The sequence below is a fragment of the Calonectris borealis genome, chromosome 12, assembly GCF_964195595.1.
Source record: "Calonectris borealis chromosome 12, bCalBor7.hap1.2, whole genome shotgun sequence".
Classification (NCBI taxonomy): domain Eukaryota; kingdom Metazoa; phylum Chordata; class Aves; order Procellariiformes; family Procellariidae; genus Calonectris; species Calonectris borealis.
This window is the reverse complement of record NC_134323.1, coordinates 22,706,503-22,721,877: the sequence shown is the minus strand read 5'-3', so window position 1 is coordinate 22,721,877 and position 15,375 is coordinate 22,706,503. Positions and strand designations below refer to the sequence as shown.

Genomic DNA, 15,375 nt, shown 5'->3' with positions numbered 1-15,375 from the left:
AGTCCATTTTACTTTCTTGTTCACCTTTATTTTTTTCACTACCAAATGAAGAAATAACATGAAATTACAACGACCAGCCAAGCTCCTTTTAATTCACGACCATTTTAAAATATGAAAATACAAATCTAGATAAATCCAGCAAGCTTTGATTTTATTGTCAAATTGCAACTAAAATTAAAATGAGTTAAAGCAATTTAAATTTGTTAAGAAAAAGCTACAATGAGATTGAAATATTCTGTGCCTGTTTTTAACTTGAACCAATTTTTTAAGGCTGAGTTACAAACCTGAAAACAGGATCTTAATACCTGAAACAGTTGCGTTAATTTAAACATAGGAGCCCAAATAACATCATTATAATTCTGAACAGGTTGTTTTATCTCCTCAAATCCAGAGTTAAAACCTACTAAAATAAAATTACAAGAGCCTTTTCAACAGACAAGCCCCTTCAAAAGAAACTGTACAGTTCTGCAACCTGATTTGTGTTACGGATTTTGAAGTGTTCATAATTTGTATTTGCGAAACAAGCTGGATTATTACAGTGGGGGAGATCATATCAGTTTACCGTCTGCCTGAGTTTCCTACAGAAATCTGACAACCCTCCTCCATGAGCCCCTCTTTAAGTAATTGCTCTGCCATTTTGTGGTTGCTTCTTTTTCACCTGCCTCGGCCCCAGAGAGCCCAAACCACCCATTTAAAAATAGATTGGAATGTCCCAAAACAAAATTTGCTATTAACAACATTTCTACCGTCCCTCCTCAGCATAAAGCGGAGGCACGTATATGCTGATGTAAGGGAATTTGCTTCAAATCAGTAATATTTTATTTAACTAGAGACTTAGAGCAGATGAAAATCATACTTTGTAAAATGAAAGAATTCCCATTCCATTTCAAAATACTAAAATTTTAAAAGAAAAGTAGAAAAAATTTGCAGAGAAAAACAAATTAAAAAGGAAAGAAAGAATAAAAAAGGTAGCCAAAAGAAACTTTAAAAATAAATTCACAATTCTCATTAGCAATGTAAAAATTATTTGGATTACAGATTTCTGTAATATCCAGACCTACATTTTTGAGAGCTGGCTTTATGGTCAATGGATATTTTCGTTTACATGCTCCTTTGTTGTAATAAAACCAAATAATAAAATGCAAGTCCTATTAAAACCGAAACACATCTGCAAGTTTTTTTTCCACCTTTGATGAGTTATGGGCATAGGAATGTGCATGACCATTTTCTACACTGTTTTAAAATAACTGTAAACAATTTCTATAATGTATTTTCAATGGGAGCTTGTTAGTAATAAGAGATTTTTTTCCCACAAACTCCAGAATACTTAATACCTAAACTGTTTTATCATTTGGCTGCTGAGTATTTGTTTATCACAGACATGTACTTTAGAGCTTCACATGGAGAGATCCCAATATTTCTCTGGGCTGAGCTCTTTGTAAGTCTATTCCTTTCTCATATATAAGCATGAAAGAAATACAGTTGAAATAAATACTAGTTTCCAAATACTGTGATAGTTAATACTTCGGTGGCTACAGACTAACAATAATTTAGTGTATTTGCCCCACTCTGTTGTAGGCGTCTCCCTTTTTCGGATGGTGGTTTAATGAAGTCATTTGCCTCTCTCATCCCCAATGCTATTAAATTTTAAACCAGCCACGGAGCCTTTCCTTTTTTCACCCTTTTTTATTATTACCATCCGTTACCGCAGCGCGCCAGACCCCCGCGCCCCGGTACCCTCCATCCTTCCAGCCCCCCCAGCCCGGCCCTCCCGCTCCCCACCGTTTTTTTTTCCTTCTCCTTAAATCTCAGCTGCTCTTTCAGCTGGCCTCATGCACTACAAGGGAATAATTTGCTTTCATAATTTAAATTTTTTTTATATACACACTCCTGTTTTGTCGGGGGATGCTGCGCGGGATGCAGGCAGCCTGCGCTGCCGGCGGCGGTTCGTGGATGGCGAGTGCCCTCTGCAGGGAAAAGCACCCCCAGCCCAGCCAGGGAAAACACCCGCAGAAGTAGGAGAAAACAGAAGCAAATCAACTCCTCCATTACTATTTTTTTTACTCATTTAATTATTACACAATACATCAGTGCTGGTAGACGCAGGGAGAGCTGCTGGACCCCTGAGCTGAATTTTCCTACAAAGCCCAAAGCTGCTCCGGTCCCACCCCACCACCACGGCTCGTCCCAGTCCGGCTGCCGGGGCAGCCGTGTTAAATACAGAAGCAGATATAAGAAGAATTTTCATTTGCAAGGTAATGTTTTATGGCAGGCTCTAAAATCCCTGCCACGTATTTCGGAGCGCAGACGTGCAGGATTAATTCCTGCCTCTCTTTGCAGCAGAGCTGCGCAGGATGGAATTTTTATTGTTTTTTTCCCAAAAATAAGCTCTTTAGGAAGTTCCAAATCAAGTCCTGTTCAGACACCTGTCCAGAATGACGGCACTCGCTATACGCGGTGCGCACTGCTCGCTCTCCATTTCAAATAGCAAATTCTGATTTAGCTTGTATGTATATATTGATAAAATCAATGCAAAACATTGGCCAGGAGAAAGCTATAATGGCAGATTAAAAAAAAAAAAAAAAAACAAAGAGAACACTTTTAAGGCAAGTCTCTAACCGGGTGCCTGCGAGACCTTTGAAAGGCAGTGCAATATAAGGCATCCTGAATGCCTTTTAATCAAAGGCCCGGTTCCGCGCGGGGACCCAGCTGCCTTGTATATCACAAACCATGATTCCTTTCCCCAAACGCAGACGTGTGTATTGCAGAAGAGGGTGGGATTAGGGAAAAAAACGTTCTCTAAAGGGAAAGCATTTCAAAAGACGTCATGAAATGAGAATTTACTAGTCTTTTCCAAGAGCTAATAATGCCTGCGCAGCACAATAGGCATCGCTCACTGTGCCACAGACAGGACTTGCAGACTCCTTTTTGTCCCTCCCCCCCCTTTAAGAATATAGCTTATGCAAACCTCACCACAGACTTTTCCTTGAGATTGTATATCAGAGCAGCAGGGGGGCTGATGAAGTGCTCATTTTTTTACATCAGTCTTATAAATTGCTCTCCCCATTAATTGTTTCCATGGAAACAATGCATTTGGCTTGTATGGGGATCCTGAAAAATTTTTAATGGGATTCTTAAAAATGTGCAGGAGGCGGGTGGGGGGTAGGGTAGGTGCTCTCAAACACCCTCAAAAAAGATCCAGCATAAGTTCTAACAAAATGTGCAGTTAATTGCTTGTTTCCAAATGTTGCTAGACTGAACCCAGATTAAATCAAGGATCTGAAAACATTATTCAAATGACCAGGGGAAAAAAAAAAAAAGAAACAAAAGGGCAAGTACAGATTACGTGACAGCACAGACGAGAATTTTCAAACACCTCCTAGCAAAACACAGCCATGAGACCATGACCAAATAACAATTCTTTAATGTCACAGCCTTAACTAATAATTTAAGCATGAGCAGTCCTTGATAACCCATCAGATCTTCCAACAAATATTGTGCTCCTTGCAGAATCTCCACACGCTGCTCTGACAGGGACAGCAGTAGCTACACACAGGCTGCACCGGCAGCGCGCACAGACATGCACACACCATCTTCCCTTTCTCCACTCTTCATACGCCTGAAAGGATTTTGCTTTTAATTTTTTTTTTCCCCAGCAGGGAAAGTATTTGTATTACAGGGTATGAAACTAGTCCAACATGCAAGCATATTTAATTTGGAAAATGTGTGGCTAAATGCCACTTGTTATGGGATTAGTTAACAGCTGCAAGTCTGCTACTGTGGAAAGAATTTAAAAAAAAAAAAAAAAAGAAAGAAAAGGATTTAACTGAGAACTGATATGTGCCGTCTCCCAACTTTCTCTGTGTATTTTCAAGTTACATCCAGTTTCTCAGTTCTCTATGGAGTTGTCCTCACTTAACTGTCAGCCGAAGCTATCTACACTTAAATTAACTCCTCTCAAGTTAGTCTGCTCTGAGCGAGAGCAGTCAGCGCTGTAAAACAGCCCTTGAGCTGCAAGGCGTGTTTAGAGGAGCCGGCTCAGCCCCACGGCGTGATTAGCACCAGCAGCAGCTTCAGCCTCGCACCGGCACTGCCGGGTCAGCCCCAGTAAAAGCACCCTTTGGCTCCGGCTAAAGACATGCACAAGCGTCAGGTTACTGGCAGCTCTCAAGTTATACCTCAAGCTAATCACGCAGTGAAGACAGGCTCTAAATTACTTGTTAAAAATACTGTACTCGTCCTGAGTGTCCTATAGTGTCCTCCAACGCTAAGTGCTGTTAACGAAGGAGAATATCACCTTTAACACATCAGTCACATAAGGCAAACCCACCAGTCACTTTATTTTTCTTGTCCGTATGGCCATGACCTCTCTGCGTGACCACTAACAGACATTTTCATATCTGTTTTAAACCTGTCAAGAAGCAGGTTTCTAGACCATAACTCACCCCCCCCTCCATCCCAAAGTGTTTCACATTAGTATCATGTTGCTGTCCTCCCTCCTGCTCAGGAGCAGCTTATCTTCTCTTGAGCCTAAGCCCTTCATTGGCCTAAACTGTTGTGTATTAACTGCAAATCAGGCTCTCAGTACCAGGTTCAAGGAAGGACATGGCTCCGGAGCAAGCAGCTGCGGAGCCAGTCCAGGAGCTGGGAGGAGCAGCCACCTCCCAAGGAAGGAGCTGCTGCAAATCCTCACCTGGGGATGCCGAGGATGAGGATGGCTGGAAGGGGAGGAAACGTGCTGCCAAGCACAGCAAGGCGGCTCAGACAGTGTTGCTTTCCACCCTGGCCTCTGCTCCACCTACAGCAAAACTGCCTAAAATGTCTTCATGGCAAAAGCCATCCCGAAAGAGATAAAAGTCTCCGTTTGTCACCCCATACGACTGGTGTTATCCGAATTGCCTTCGTGGAAGACATACCTTATTGGATCTACTTGTTTGGGGGGCAGGGGGCCTCTCACCTGGCTCCAGGCACAAGATGCTCAGGAATCCTGGTGTCCCACAGCAGGGAGAGGGACAAGAGGGTCGGCATCAAATTCCCAGGCTCAGAGAAATCACATGCAACAGCAGGGAGTAGGAAAGTGATCCCCCTGCGGCCGTGCAGCTCCCGGTGGGCGAGGGGGCTGCAGGAGCCCTTCGCTGGAAGCCCTGTCCCAGAGGCGCGGGGATTGACTCCCGAAAACTGCCTGTGCCTGTAAGCTGTCCCAAACCAGTCATCTCTGAGTGGAAGGCAAAGTTTGCTTGCTTCACCCAAGGCTTTGGAGGGCTTTTCCCAGCCCTAGGACCTCTGGAAGTTCATCTCTCCACCTTAGAGCCTCTAAGAGAAACCATGAAAGGCATACTAACATAAAACTTTAAGAAAGTGCCTTACAGTCTGCCCTGTAAAGCAGAGGAGAGCCTGCCCTGAATCCAACACACTGTGTGCTCCTGATGGGCATAAAAACATTTCTTCACAAGTAGGCAGTTCAGCTGGTTTGATGTGACCGCAGGGCTCAGCTCATCCCTCTCGCCACTGCCGTTCTCCCGTTCCCGCACCGTCCCCGGACGCCGCCAGGAGATGCAGTTCAGCTCTGCCAGCCGCTGCCCTGGGCACAGACAGCACCATCGCCCAGGGCATGGCACAGGGGGAGGATCAGTGCAGGGAGGAGCTGAGGAAGCTCCATCTCCTTTGCAGATGTAAAGTATCACTCTTTATAATTTATCCTGAAAATATGATTATCTAGGGGGAAGCATTTTGATATGGCTAATAAGTAGGAAAGTGGCAACGCAGTGTTCTATCTGCTCTGGCCGGTCTCTCCAGAACTGGTGCTAACTATATTCTATTTTGTTTTAATCCTGTATTTACTCCCATAACTTATATAATAAAATTACACAAAGATAGTCACATATGGCAGGAAAACCTCTCCTTGGCTATTTCTTTTGGGTACTGTAAACTGATTGCTTGTATGTCATACGCACACATATGATCACACTGTGCTGACAGACACCCCACAATTATGTGGACAAAGATGGATGCTACGTGGCATTTTCCTGCTGGAAATGATACCCTGAAAGGGGGAGGAGGGAGGTAGCAAGTTTCTTAAAATCACATTTCTGTTATACCAGTGCCAATTCCTTCACCTGAGTCAATGTGCATCTGCATCGGTACAACTGAGACCTGACTCTGCACAGAAGGAGCGTTTTCTTTCTTGAAGAACAAGCAAACTGGCATCACGGCCAGGTTTCTCTATGGTTGCACCTTGGTCCTGCGGTGGCTGTAGGGGACGTGCATGAAAAGGGAGCGAAAGCAGGACAATGATGTGGGGTGCCCTCCAACGCCGCCTCCCCGTCCCCGGCAGTGTGTGCTTCTCGGTCTCCACAGTCAGAACCTGCCTCTGCATCTTTATGCTGAACAGCCCCGATGGACTTGTGATATTGGTACTTGATGTGTGGGTTGTGCTAAGACAAAATACTGGCAGGGTGGCTGGAAAAGACCTTTAAAAAATCTTTAAAAAGCGCTGGTAAAAAAAAAAAAGATCTTTAAAAAGCGCTGATAAAAAGTGTATTTGTAGCTTTTAAATGTATCAATATCTAACTCGCAGTAATGAATGGCAAACCAGCACTGGTACTTTACAGGGCTGCGTAAGCCAAAATTTGCCATTTCATTCCGTGAACAAACAAATCCCCCCCAAATAAAAAAAACCCATAGGGCATTATAACTCCTTTGAGCAAGCAAGCCTCCAAAAGCTACGTGTGAGTTTGCACAAGTGAACGCTCCCATCCCTGTGCACCTGTATACATCTCCGCACGACAGAGACAGGGAGAAGTACAGTCCTAGTCCTGCAAAGAGCACAAGCACGTCTTAACTTCATGCACATTAGCAGCTCCATTGGGACCTGCACACTGCAGATGCTGAAAGTGTAAAGTAGCATGCAGAAGAACGCTGTAATTTCCTTAGTTTTATCTGAAAAGGGTTCAGACTGGGTAAGTTCCGTTTTTCACAACACTACAGCAAAATTTTCCTTTTCTGATATTCCCTTTTAAAACTGACAAAACAAAAATCATTGTTTCCAAAGTTGGAGGTTTGCAACCTCACTCCCCCCAGGGAGGCTGCTGAAGCTTTTTTCCATTTGTCCACATTTAAACCAGGTCCACTTTAAGAGAAACAAGTGAGAAGTGGGTTTTACCATTTCAGAAATGAAAGGCATTTACCCTCAAGACAGTAAAACAGATCTTTTAAACCTTTCTGATGCAAGAGAGGAAATGGGAAGTTTACAAAAGTAAAGCTCCAGTCCTGCACACGCAGACCTGATCTTCCTCATGTGTATAGTTCACTGAAATCAATACGTTTTCTCACGAGCGAAGCCGCAGACGCACATAAATGTTTCCATATTTGAATCGTATATCAATACTCAAGTTGCGTTAAAGAAAAAAATGTTCTTCACAGTAAACTCGAAAGTTTACCCAGTTTAAAAATTATTTATGAATTATGTATGTGCTAATATTTTTCATTAAATTATGTTATTTATGCATTTATTTAAAGAAAATATCCGAGCTTGCATATCCTCAGAATAAGCTCAGACACGGCTTCCCTGCCCATAGCCGGTATTTACAGAGCCTGCAGTGGCAGGAGCCATCGGTCGCGGCCAGATGCAGCAACACCTCCCCAGCACCGCGTGCACCCAGCCCGGCGGCTGTAAAAGCACGTTTGCTCCGTCATACCCGAGGTAGGGAACTGAGGGACGGGTGGAGAGGGCAGCTCTGCTCCAGGGACGCGCCCGCCGCCCTCCAGCTGCTGGCATCCCTGGCTTTATGGCAAAACCTATTCCTTTTTAACAGTCTTGCAATGCCGAGCTCACAGCATCAAGACATTTCTTTACTTTGTATGGTGCTGCAAAGGGCCCTTGATACAGAAAAGCAACAAGTATAATACCGAAAGGACAGCAAGGAGTAAAGATCAGCAGGAATTACTAATACATGACAAAGGGATCGCTTCCCCAAGGCCTTCACGACATAATCTTTTCTCCCACTTTATGAAGCCACACAAAGCAAATCCCAACTGCTAACCATAAAAAATGAGAGCTATTTGCTAGAGACTTGATAATGTTTAAAAATATATAGTCAAACATCTTGCTAAGTGAAGGCATGATAAAGTAAAGTCCATCTCTTACACTAACCTTCAAGGTAAAATTAATAATTAATTAGTAAAGCCAGGACATGGAATGATTGCTATCAATATTTTAATACTTTGACTGCTAATTTCATTCTCCCTCCATAATCTGCTTTCTGAAAAAGCAGGAGAGCTACGTGTGCATTTTCAGTGCGGTACCCTGCCTCAGCCGGGGTCAACGCTGGAGAAGAAATATTGCCCAGAAGTGTACCACAAATGTCATTTCTGCAAGGAAAAAAAACCCAACGTCCATTGCTTGGATTTGGTTACGTGCATTCGGCAAGTGTGCACTGCAGTCTTCACTGCATCTCCTCCAAACCAGGGGCTGCTCTCGTGAAGCCCACATGAAAACCAGGGGCTGCTCGTAATGAAGACAAGTAAAATGCAACCAAAACTTTCTCTGAGCAGTAGAAATACCTAATTCCCTGACCTGCAACTGAGCAAGGAAAACTCTGGCCCAAAAGGAAAACTGCTGGGGAAGTTATGAGGGGGTGAACTCAGGCAGGGACACAGGCAGGGGCACAGGCAGGGGCCACTGCTGCCCCAGCCGAGGAGCAGGGAGCAGGCGGGTGGGCGAAGGGAAGGGAGGTAACTGCTGCCCTGGACTACTGGAAAGAAAAGTGTGTCCTCGCCTGCTTTATTTACTCTTTATTAGTCTAATGAGGCTGTTTCCTGGGAGTTTAATTACCATAATAGAGACAATTCCTTTCTTAACGCTCTTCACAGCCTGGAAGAGAAAGAGCCTCTAAAAGGGTAAAGCAGAAAACACGAGCCGCCAGTAGAATAGTGGTGTTTTAAATCAGTCTGAGCAGAGAGGCACGAAACCTCCGGCACGTGGCCATAAATCTCATCCCGTGGGGTGGGGCCAGCTGCGCGGCGTCCCCCGCGTCGGCTGCAGCGTGGCCAGCGGGAGCTGCCATGGGGGCGTCCCCAGCCGGGCTCGGCCGCCCCCCCGCCCTCGCCCACTGCCCTGTGAATCATGGAGCGGGAATGCAGTGCTGCAGAGTTCTGCTGCAGAAAAATTAAGAGCACATGATTAATGCTACATAAAATGTGTGGGTTACCAGCCCTTTGAAATCTTACCTCTTCATCATTTTCCATTTACAGTTTACTAATGAAATTAGATATGGTAAAGTGTTTCTTTCTTTCCTTTTTTTTTTTTCCTTAAATCGACTGTGCATTTTTTGAGAGTTAAATCAACATATTTTCCATTCCATATTCAGCAAAAAATCAAAAAATTAAATGTTTTTTTTTTTCTGGTGCTGCTAAGAATATTTCCACGGTGTTGCCATAATACATCCAGCGATTTATTATATTATATTTACACGTCTGTTACTCTATGCACAACAGATAAAACAGATCAGATTAAAACAACTCTTGTTAGCTGGGCTAGTCCGTACTGACATAAAGCTGAAATGTGCACAAACCGGATAAGCTTTCCCTCCTCCCAAAAAAGCATATATTATAAAAAAAACCAAAACAATCCAGTCTTCAAAACATTACTCAATGGTAGGTTCAAAAGGCAAGCACTGATGAGCAGTCTCCTCCACGGACGGCTGGGAGCCCTGGCCGCTCCCGGCTTCAGGGGCTGCGGCGGGCAGCGGGGCAGTAAGGCTGGACCTGGCAATCTTCAGCTGTGTTTTGCAGCAATAGACATTTTAAAAAGGTAAAGGCAAAGAGGCAGTGAGGATGAAAAGAACCAGATCTAAGAGGAGAAAATATACAGCCTATGAAAAAAACAACACAGAGCTGCGTTAATCCGACCAGAAGTCTCTCCTAGCCCGCTTCATTCGTTCCTACACGATACAGACAACATACTGTAAAAGCAAGTGCTAGAAAGGGGATCTGCAGGAAAAACACAGCATAAACTTGTGTGAGTCCAAAGTCCAAAACAACCAAGATCCTCTACTAATTTTCTTCTAATCAAGCCTCAGCACCACCTCAGTGAAGGGGTTTCCCTTGGCTGGTGCATGAACCACCACAGCTATTACATGGGTGCTCCCTCCGTCCCGGAGGGACGCACCCCCGTGCCTTTGGTGCTCCTCAGGCACGGAGCGACTTGCCAACCGCCAGGGAGATGGGCTCGAGCAGAGCCAGGCTGGGAGTGAGGGCACCCGCAGGGCTAGGAAGGAGCTGAGCAGTGGGGAAAAGGGATAACTACGTTATGTTTTGGTGCTCCAGCTCTGCCTCTGCCTCCTCCCGTGCCCAACCCAGCACTCCTCTTCATCACGTCTAGTGCAATGCAGAACCAAGGGGGAAGGAAATGGTGGCAGATGGCCACAGCGGTGACACTACCCAGAGAGCAACGGAGGCGAACATAGGTGGTGCAATCACCTACCGCTGTTTCTTACTTTGTTTAAAATTGCAACACTGCTGGTTTTGCTGACCTTCTCCTTCATGACATCCTGGAGTTGGCCTGGCACCCGTCCCCCACCAGGGACGGCAAATGCGCGGTGCTCGGGCAGCTCCCTGCGGGGCTGCTGGCAAGCGTGGCTTCGCTTTGAAACAGCGATGACCGCGTCTTTGCTGTTAGCACAGTGCAAACCAAACAGGGTAAGATGCCGAGTTATTCAGAAGCTCTCTTTCTCAGGTAGCACAGTATTGATAAAATAAAGCAGTTAAAACATCACTGCTGAGTTCACAACTCAAATGAGGCCAGGAGACAAGGTTCACGCTGATGTTACACACGCACCATGTCCAGGTGTGTCACACACGCACCATGTCCACCACAGCCACAGCTTGCTCCCCTCCAGGACAGCTCTCCAACATGCCTGCCACCCGCACCACTGGCTGAGCAGTGTCAGGGACCGTCGGGAGGGAATTAGCTACTTCACTTCAGATCATACTCTTTTAACAAACAGGATTTTTTGGTGTTTATATAGCTGTTACCATAACCATAGATTGACACTGTAAAAATGAAGGTGAAATGAAATAATTAAAGACATTTCCCCTGAGGTTCTGATCACAGAGTCGCCACAAGAGAGAAGGGATTTGTGAGCCTCTCGCTTCACGAATCCAACGCCGCGTATTTAGATTAATGCTATCTTTTTCTGTATCGCATTTTGAAGGTTAGGACTTGGCAGCAAGAAACTGCACTCTCACTAAAATTCATATATGGATATCCCCTTTGAACGCCTCCTGAATGGTTATTTTAAATAACATTGTGTTTATTAGCAGAACAGAGGAAGGACTGTAAAGCAGAACCGAAGAGTTTGATTTCCAGTCAGTGATGAATGGCAGGGGAGGCCAGGTCACCCGGCTGCAACATCAAAGGGGCGACTGAACCAGGCAGCACACTTGAAGTTAGTTAAAATGCCATAACAATTTTCCGAGTTTTTCTTTTTTCTTACATTTAAAGAAATTATATTTTATAGCGCTGGCTTCAGCCATTATTTCCAGGTCTCTGATGATACCCAGGACTATAAAAAGGCACTACCTGCTGGCATGCCAAGGAGTATTTGCCACACATTTTAATTGTGATATGATGTGCTCCTCTCCTCAGCAAGAACGATGTCTTTTAAAGAGCCGGAACAAAGCACCCACCTCCAACAACGCGCTATTATGCATCCTCACATCGGCCTGCACTTCTTCTAACACATCAGGATTAAATTGCCAAGTAATTTGCATGGGTCTGGTTCCTTTTGGGCTAAAACTAGCCAGGGTCTTTCAGAGCTTTGCAGGTCCAGCCTTGCCCTTGCCCCTCTTTTCTGTCAGCAGAAAGTAAGGAACCCGACGCTTTTTGGGTATCCCTTGGCAAGAGGGGTGAGTGCTAAACCTTTGCTGTAGAGCTGAACCTGAGAGAGGCTGAAGAAATGAAGTCGTATGCTAAGTGCACTAAGTCATTTACTAAAAGTGTAGACTTATAGTTAGCAAAGGTAGATGCAGTTTCAAACCGACTCGTAAGAGCGAGATATATGTATTGAATGAACATGTATTCACAAAACTTCAGGTCTTCAATCAAGCCTTAGCAAATACAGATAGAAAACAGCAAAAACTTCTGGTAGAACAGACACGCCTGCTGGCAGTTCTCTACTGGCATGCATGCCTCTCGCTGCTCGTTTCTCAGTCAGTAACTGCTCAGAAGTATTTTTCCAATAGGGATTTTCCTTCCTGGAGAAAAGGAACCATACTTCACGTGTTCGTCACTTGTTTCTTTATTTTTAAAGAACCCCGTTACACCAGAGCATCTCCCAGCTTTCCATTGCTGCCCTCAAACCTGCTTTCAAACCATCGGGTTCCAGCAGATTGCCCCGAGCGTGCCAGGGCGGGCCCCAGAGCACGCCTCGCATCCCGCTTTATGTTTAATGGCAGGAGAGCAGCAGGGGGCAACCTCGCCCCGGGAACGCTGCGGGAGCCGGGGCCGGGCGCTGCGGGGCCGGGCGCTGCGGGGCCGGGCGCTGCGGGGCCGGGCGCTGCGGGGCCGGGCGCTGCGGGGCCGGGCGCTGCGGGGGCCACAGCCCCGGCTGTCAGGTCACAGCGGCGGTGGAGGGTCCACTCCGGGATAAACCGAGATGAAACAAAACGAAATAAATAAAAAATAAAATAAACCCCCCTCGTGCAGGCAAGGAGGCGGCTGTGAAGGCAGATAGACTTACCGGGGGTTTTGTTTTAACTTTGCCTGCGGGCACTTTTGAGCCCAAGTAACGGCGGATCTGGGAATAACAGGTGTTTATTGATTTCCTCGTGGTTGTTGGGTTTTTTTCAGCCGCAGAGCTGCAGCAGAAAGACATATGTAATCCATATGTAACACTTCAGAAAATGAAAGGCAGCAGAAACACCGAACAGGTGGGCAGAATGGGGGGAAGTTTTGACTCTCCCCCCAGTAAATTTTACCTACTTTTCCCACATCATCAATATTAGGAAGAAAGAAAAAAGAATTTTTTAAAAACCCGACCTCCCCTAAAATGGCTTTCAGCGTGGATGAAAGCTTTCGGCGTCCACCCAAATCAGAAAACAGGCTGGGGTTTCCTCCTGACCGTTCCACTTAGGGGCAAGTTTCAAAGTATGGTAGCTACAGCACTGCTAATTCTCTACGGCTAACAATCCTGTATCGAGGGGGAGACGCTGTTTTGCTGCAAAGCGAACAAAGCCACAAGGATAAAGCAGAAGGTCTAGGAAATGCAACCAAGCCGTGGCGTAAAGCTGAGCAGAAGTACATTCCTGCGCATCGGGCTTTCCCAAATTATCTCCTAGGTAAACAACCTAAAAGTGGCCTCTCCACTCTGACGTACACCAACTTGTTTCCATGGGCATTTTGCCTGGGCAAAGAACCCAGGCCTTTGTCCTAGTTTTTTATCCACTGAATTACATGTATTTATTCGGTCTCATCCAGCCTGACTCGGAGCGTATTGACCGCAGCGGGGGCTGCCAGTGCACAGCCCTGCCTGCGCTGCGTGAGCCTCCGATTTCCACAGCGCCCGTTGCCGTGTCTGGAGCACCTTTACCCCTTCTCCTCCCTCCCCGCAGTGACAACAAATCCACCTCCACTGCATTAGTCCAGCATTATCTTATCAAACAGAGAGGGGGGGAATAATATTGATCATTTTCTCCGATTTTAAAAAGAGGGTGAGGGGAAAAAAGAAAAAAAACAAGAAGGGGAAAGCAGACAAAGAGAGGCTAAATCAAACCACAGAGCAACAAAGGAGGAAAAACAGGTGGAAGACGGCAATTGTTTTCTGAACCCCAGCTAAGTGAAGAATTGAAACGAGGGAGGCACCGCGAGAGGACCAGGGGATGAAAGGGAGAGGTGGTAAGAAACAGAAGGGCTATATAAGTCTGAAAATGGCTAGAAAGAACAAGGGAGAGAGGAGACAAGAATGGAAACCTCTGATGTTGGCAGGAAATGTTGTGATTCTAAAGATGAAACAACTTGTGGGGAAAGAAATTGGGAAAAAATACCCCTGTGTATTTCCTAGGGTGAACTCAAGCAGCAAATGAACTACAGAGGAGACAGCTGCCGGACAGCACTGGGCAGGAATGAAATGGCGCAGTGTCCTCTGAAGGAGAATTCATTGTTAGAAAATGACATCCTTTCATAATACCAATATTTTTCAAAGCCTGCTCCAGCTGCAGCTGCAGATGTGGCTTAAAAATCCGAGCAGGAGGCCCATTCCCCTATGGCAAGACTATATATTCTATGACCGTAATATTATTGCCACAAAGGGAATCGGAGAGATGGGGCAGGAGAGATACTTAAAACTTCCAAACTCATTTGAGACAAGTAACAAGGGACATACAAGGAGTTTAGGAAAAGAAACATGAGGGCTTTCTTACTTATCTATAAAATTATTATAGAAATGTTTATCGTGTATATTTGCACTATCCCCTTTAATTCCTTTGGACGGACGCCAGCGCGTTAGGAAAAAAATGCTGGAGAGAGGGAAGGAATACATTTACTAGAAAAAAACTGCATTCCTTCCAACCTTTCTGCAGCTTCTTAAAAAAAATACAAAAAGCCTCCTTCAAACTGCTCAGTGCCATACCAATTTCCTGTGTAGACCTGAATATTAGTATATGTTTTTCTGTGTCTCCTAAGTTTCCCAAGTTACCTAATGCACGCTCAGCATGAAGCATTTTTAAATGAGTTAGTCTTTATTGAATTATGATTTCCAGCAGTCACTAATAACAAAATTCAAATTGCTCCAGCAGACGAGGATTTTAAGAATGCTGAGAAGAAACTGAGTTTTTAAGAGACTCTAGAAGAGCCACCCACTGCTTGTGTATAGTAACCGTGAGCCTCTTGACGAAATACTTCAAATAGTTAATTAGATTTGCTAAAAAAAAAAAAGAAAAAAAAAAAATCAGTCATTAGGAGTTGCCACTCTGGAGACACTGGATAAAGGCTGTTACTGGCGCACCTACGGCTTCATCAAAAGTGAAGCTAAAAAAAATTTTTTTTTAAATAAAGTTTCAGTTTTTCCTCACACTGTCCCTGCAGTCGGCACGATGCAATTAGCAACACATCTAAAGGGGAAAGAGGAACTTTTATTCCATTAGGACTTCTTTTTTACCTCGGGAATTTCTTCAGGCTGCTAAAAAGGCATTTTTCAAGCAAGGAATAATAGGGACGCTCGGAGCCTATCCACAGTCCACGAGGCTGAGAACTGCAGATCACCTGCAAACTGAATTTGTTCTATTTTGTTAACCATTTATTTTGTCTTTACTGGCTGTTCAAAGGGAAGTGTGATAATCCCACTGTTCCTCACTTGCTCAGCAGGGAGTTTAATCTAA

General features: G+C 45.0%; 1 protein-coding gene across 1 annotated transcript in view; it reads right to left on the bottom strand.

The window, feature by feature from the left end:
- Positions 1-3,407: 3,407 nt before the first annotated feature.
- LOC142087299 (uncharacterized) overlaps positions 3,408-15,375 on the bottom strand; it is an 85,611-nt gene continuing 73,643 nt past the window's right edge. Inside the window, exons 5-6 of the mRNA XM_075161403.1 lie at positions 12,741-12,858; positions 3,408-12,639 (exon numbers count right to left, since the gene is read on the bottom strand). Coding sequence (XP_075017504.1) covers positions 12,319-12,639; positions 12,741-12,858 — 439 coding nt within the window. The 3' untranslated portion in view covers positions 3,408-12,318. The remainder of the gene's footprint in view (positions 12,640-12,740; positions 12,859-15,375) is intronic.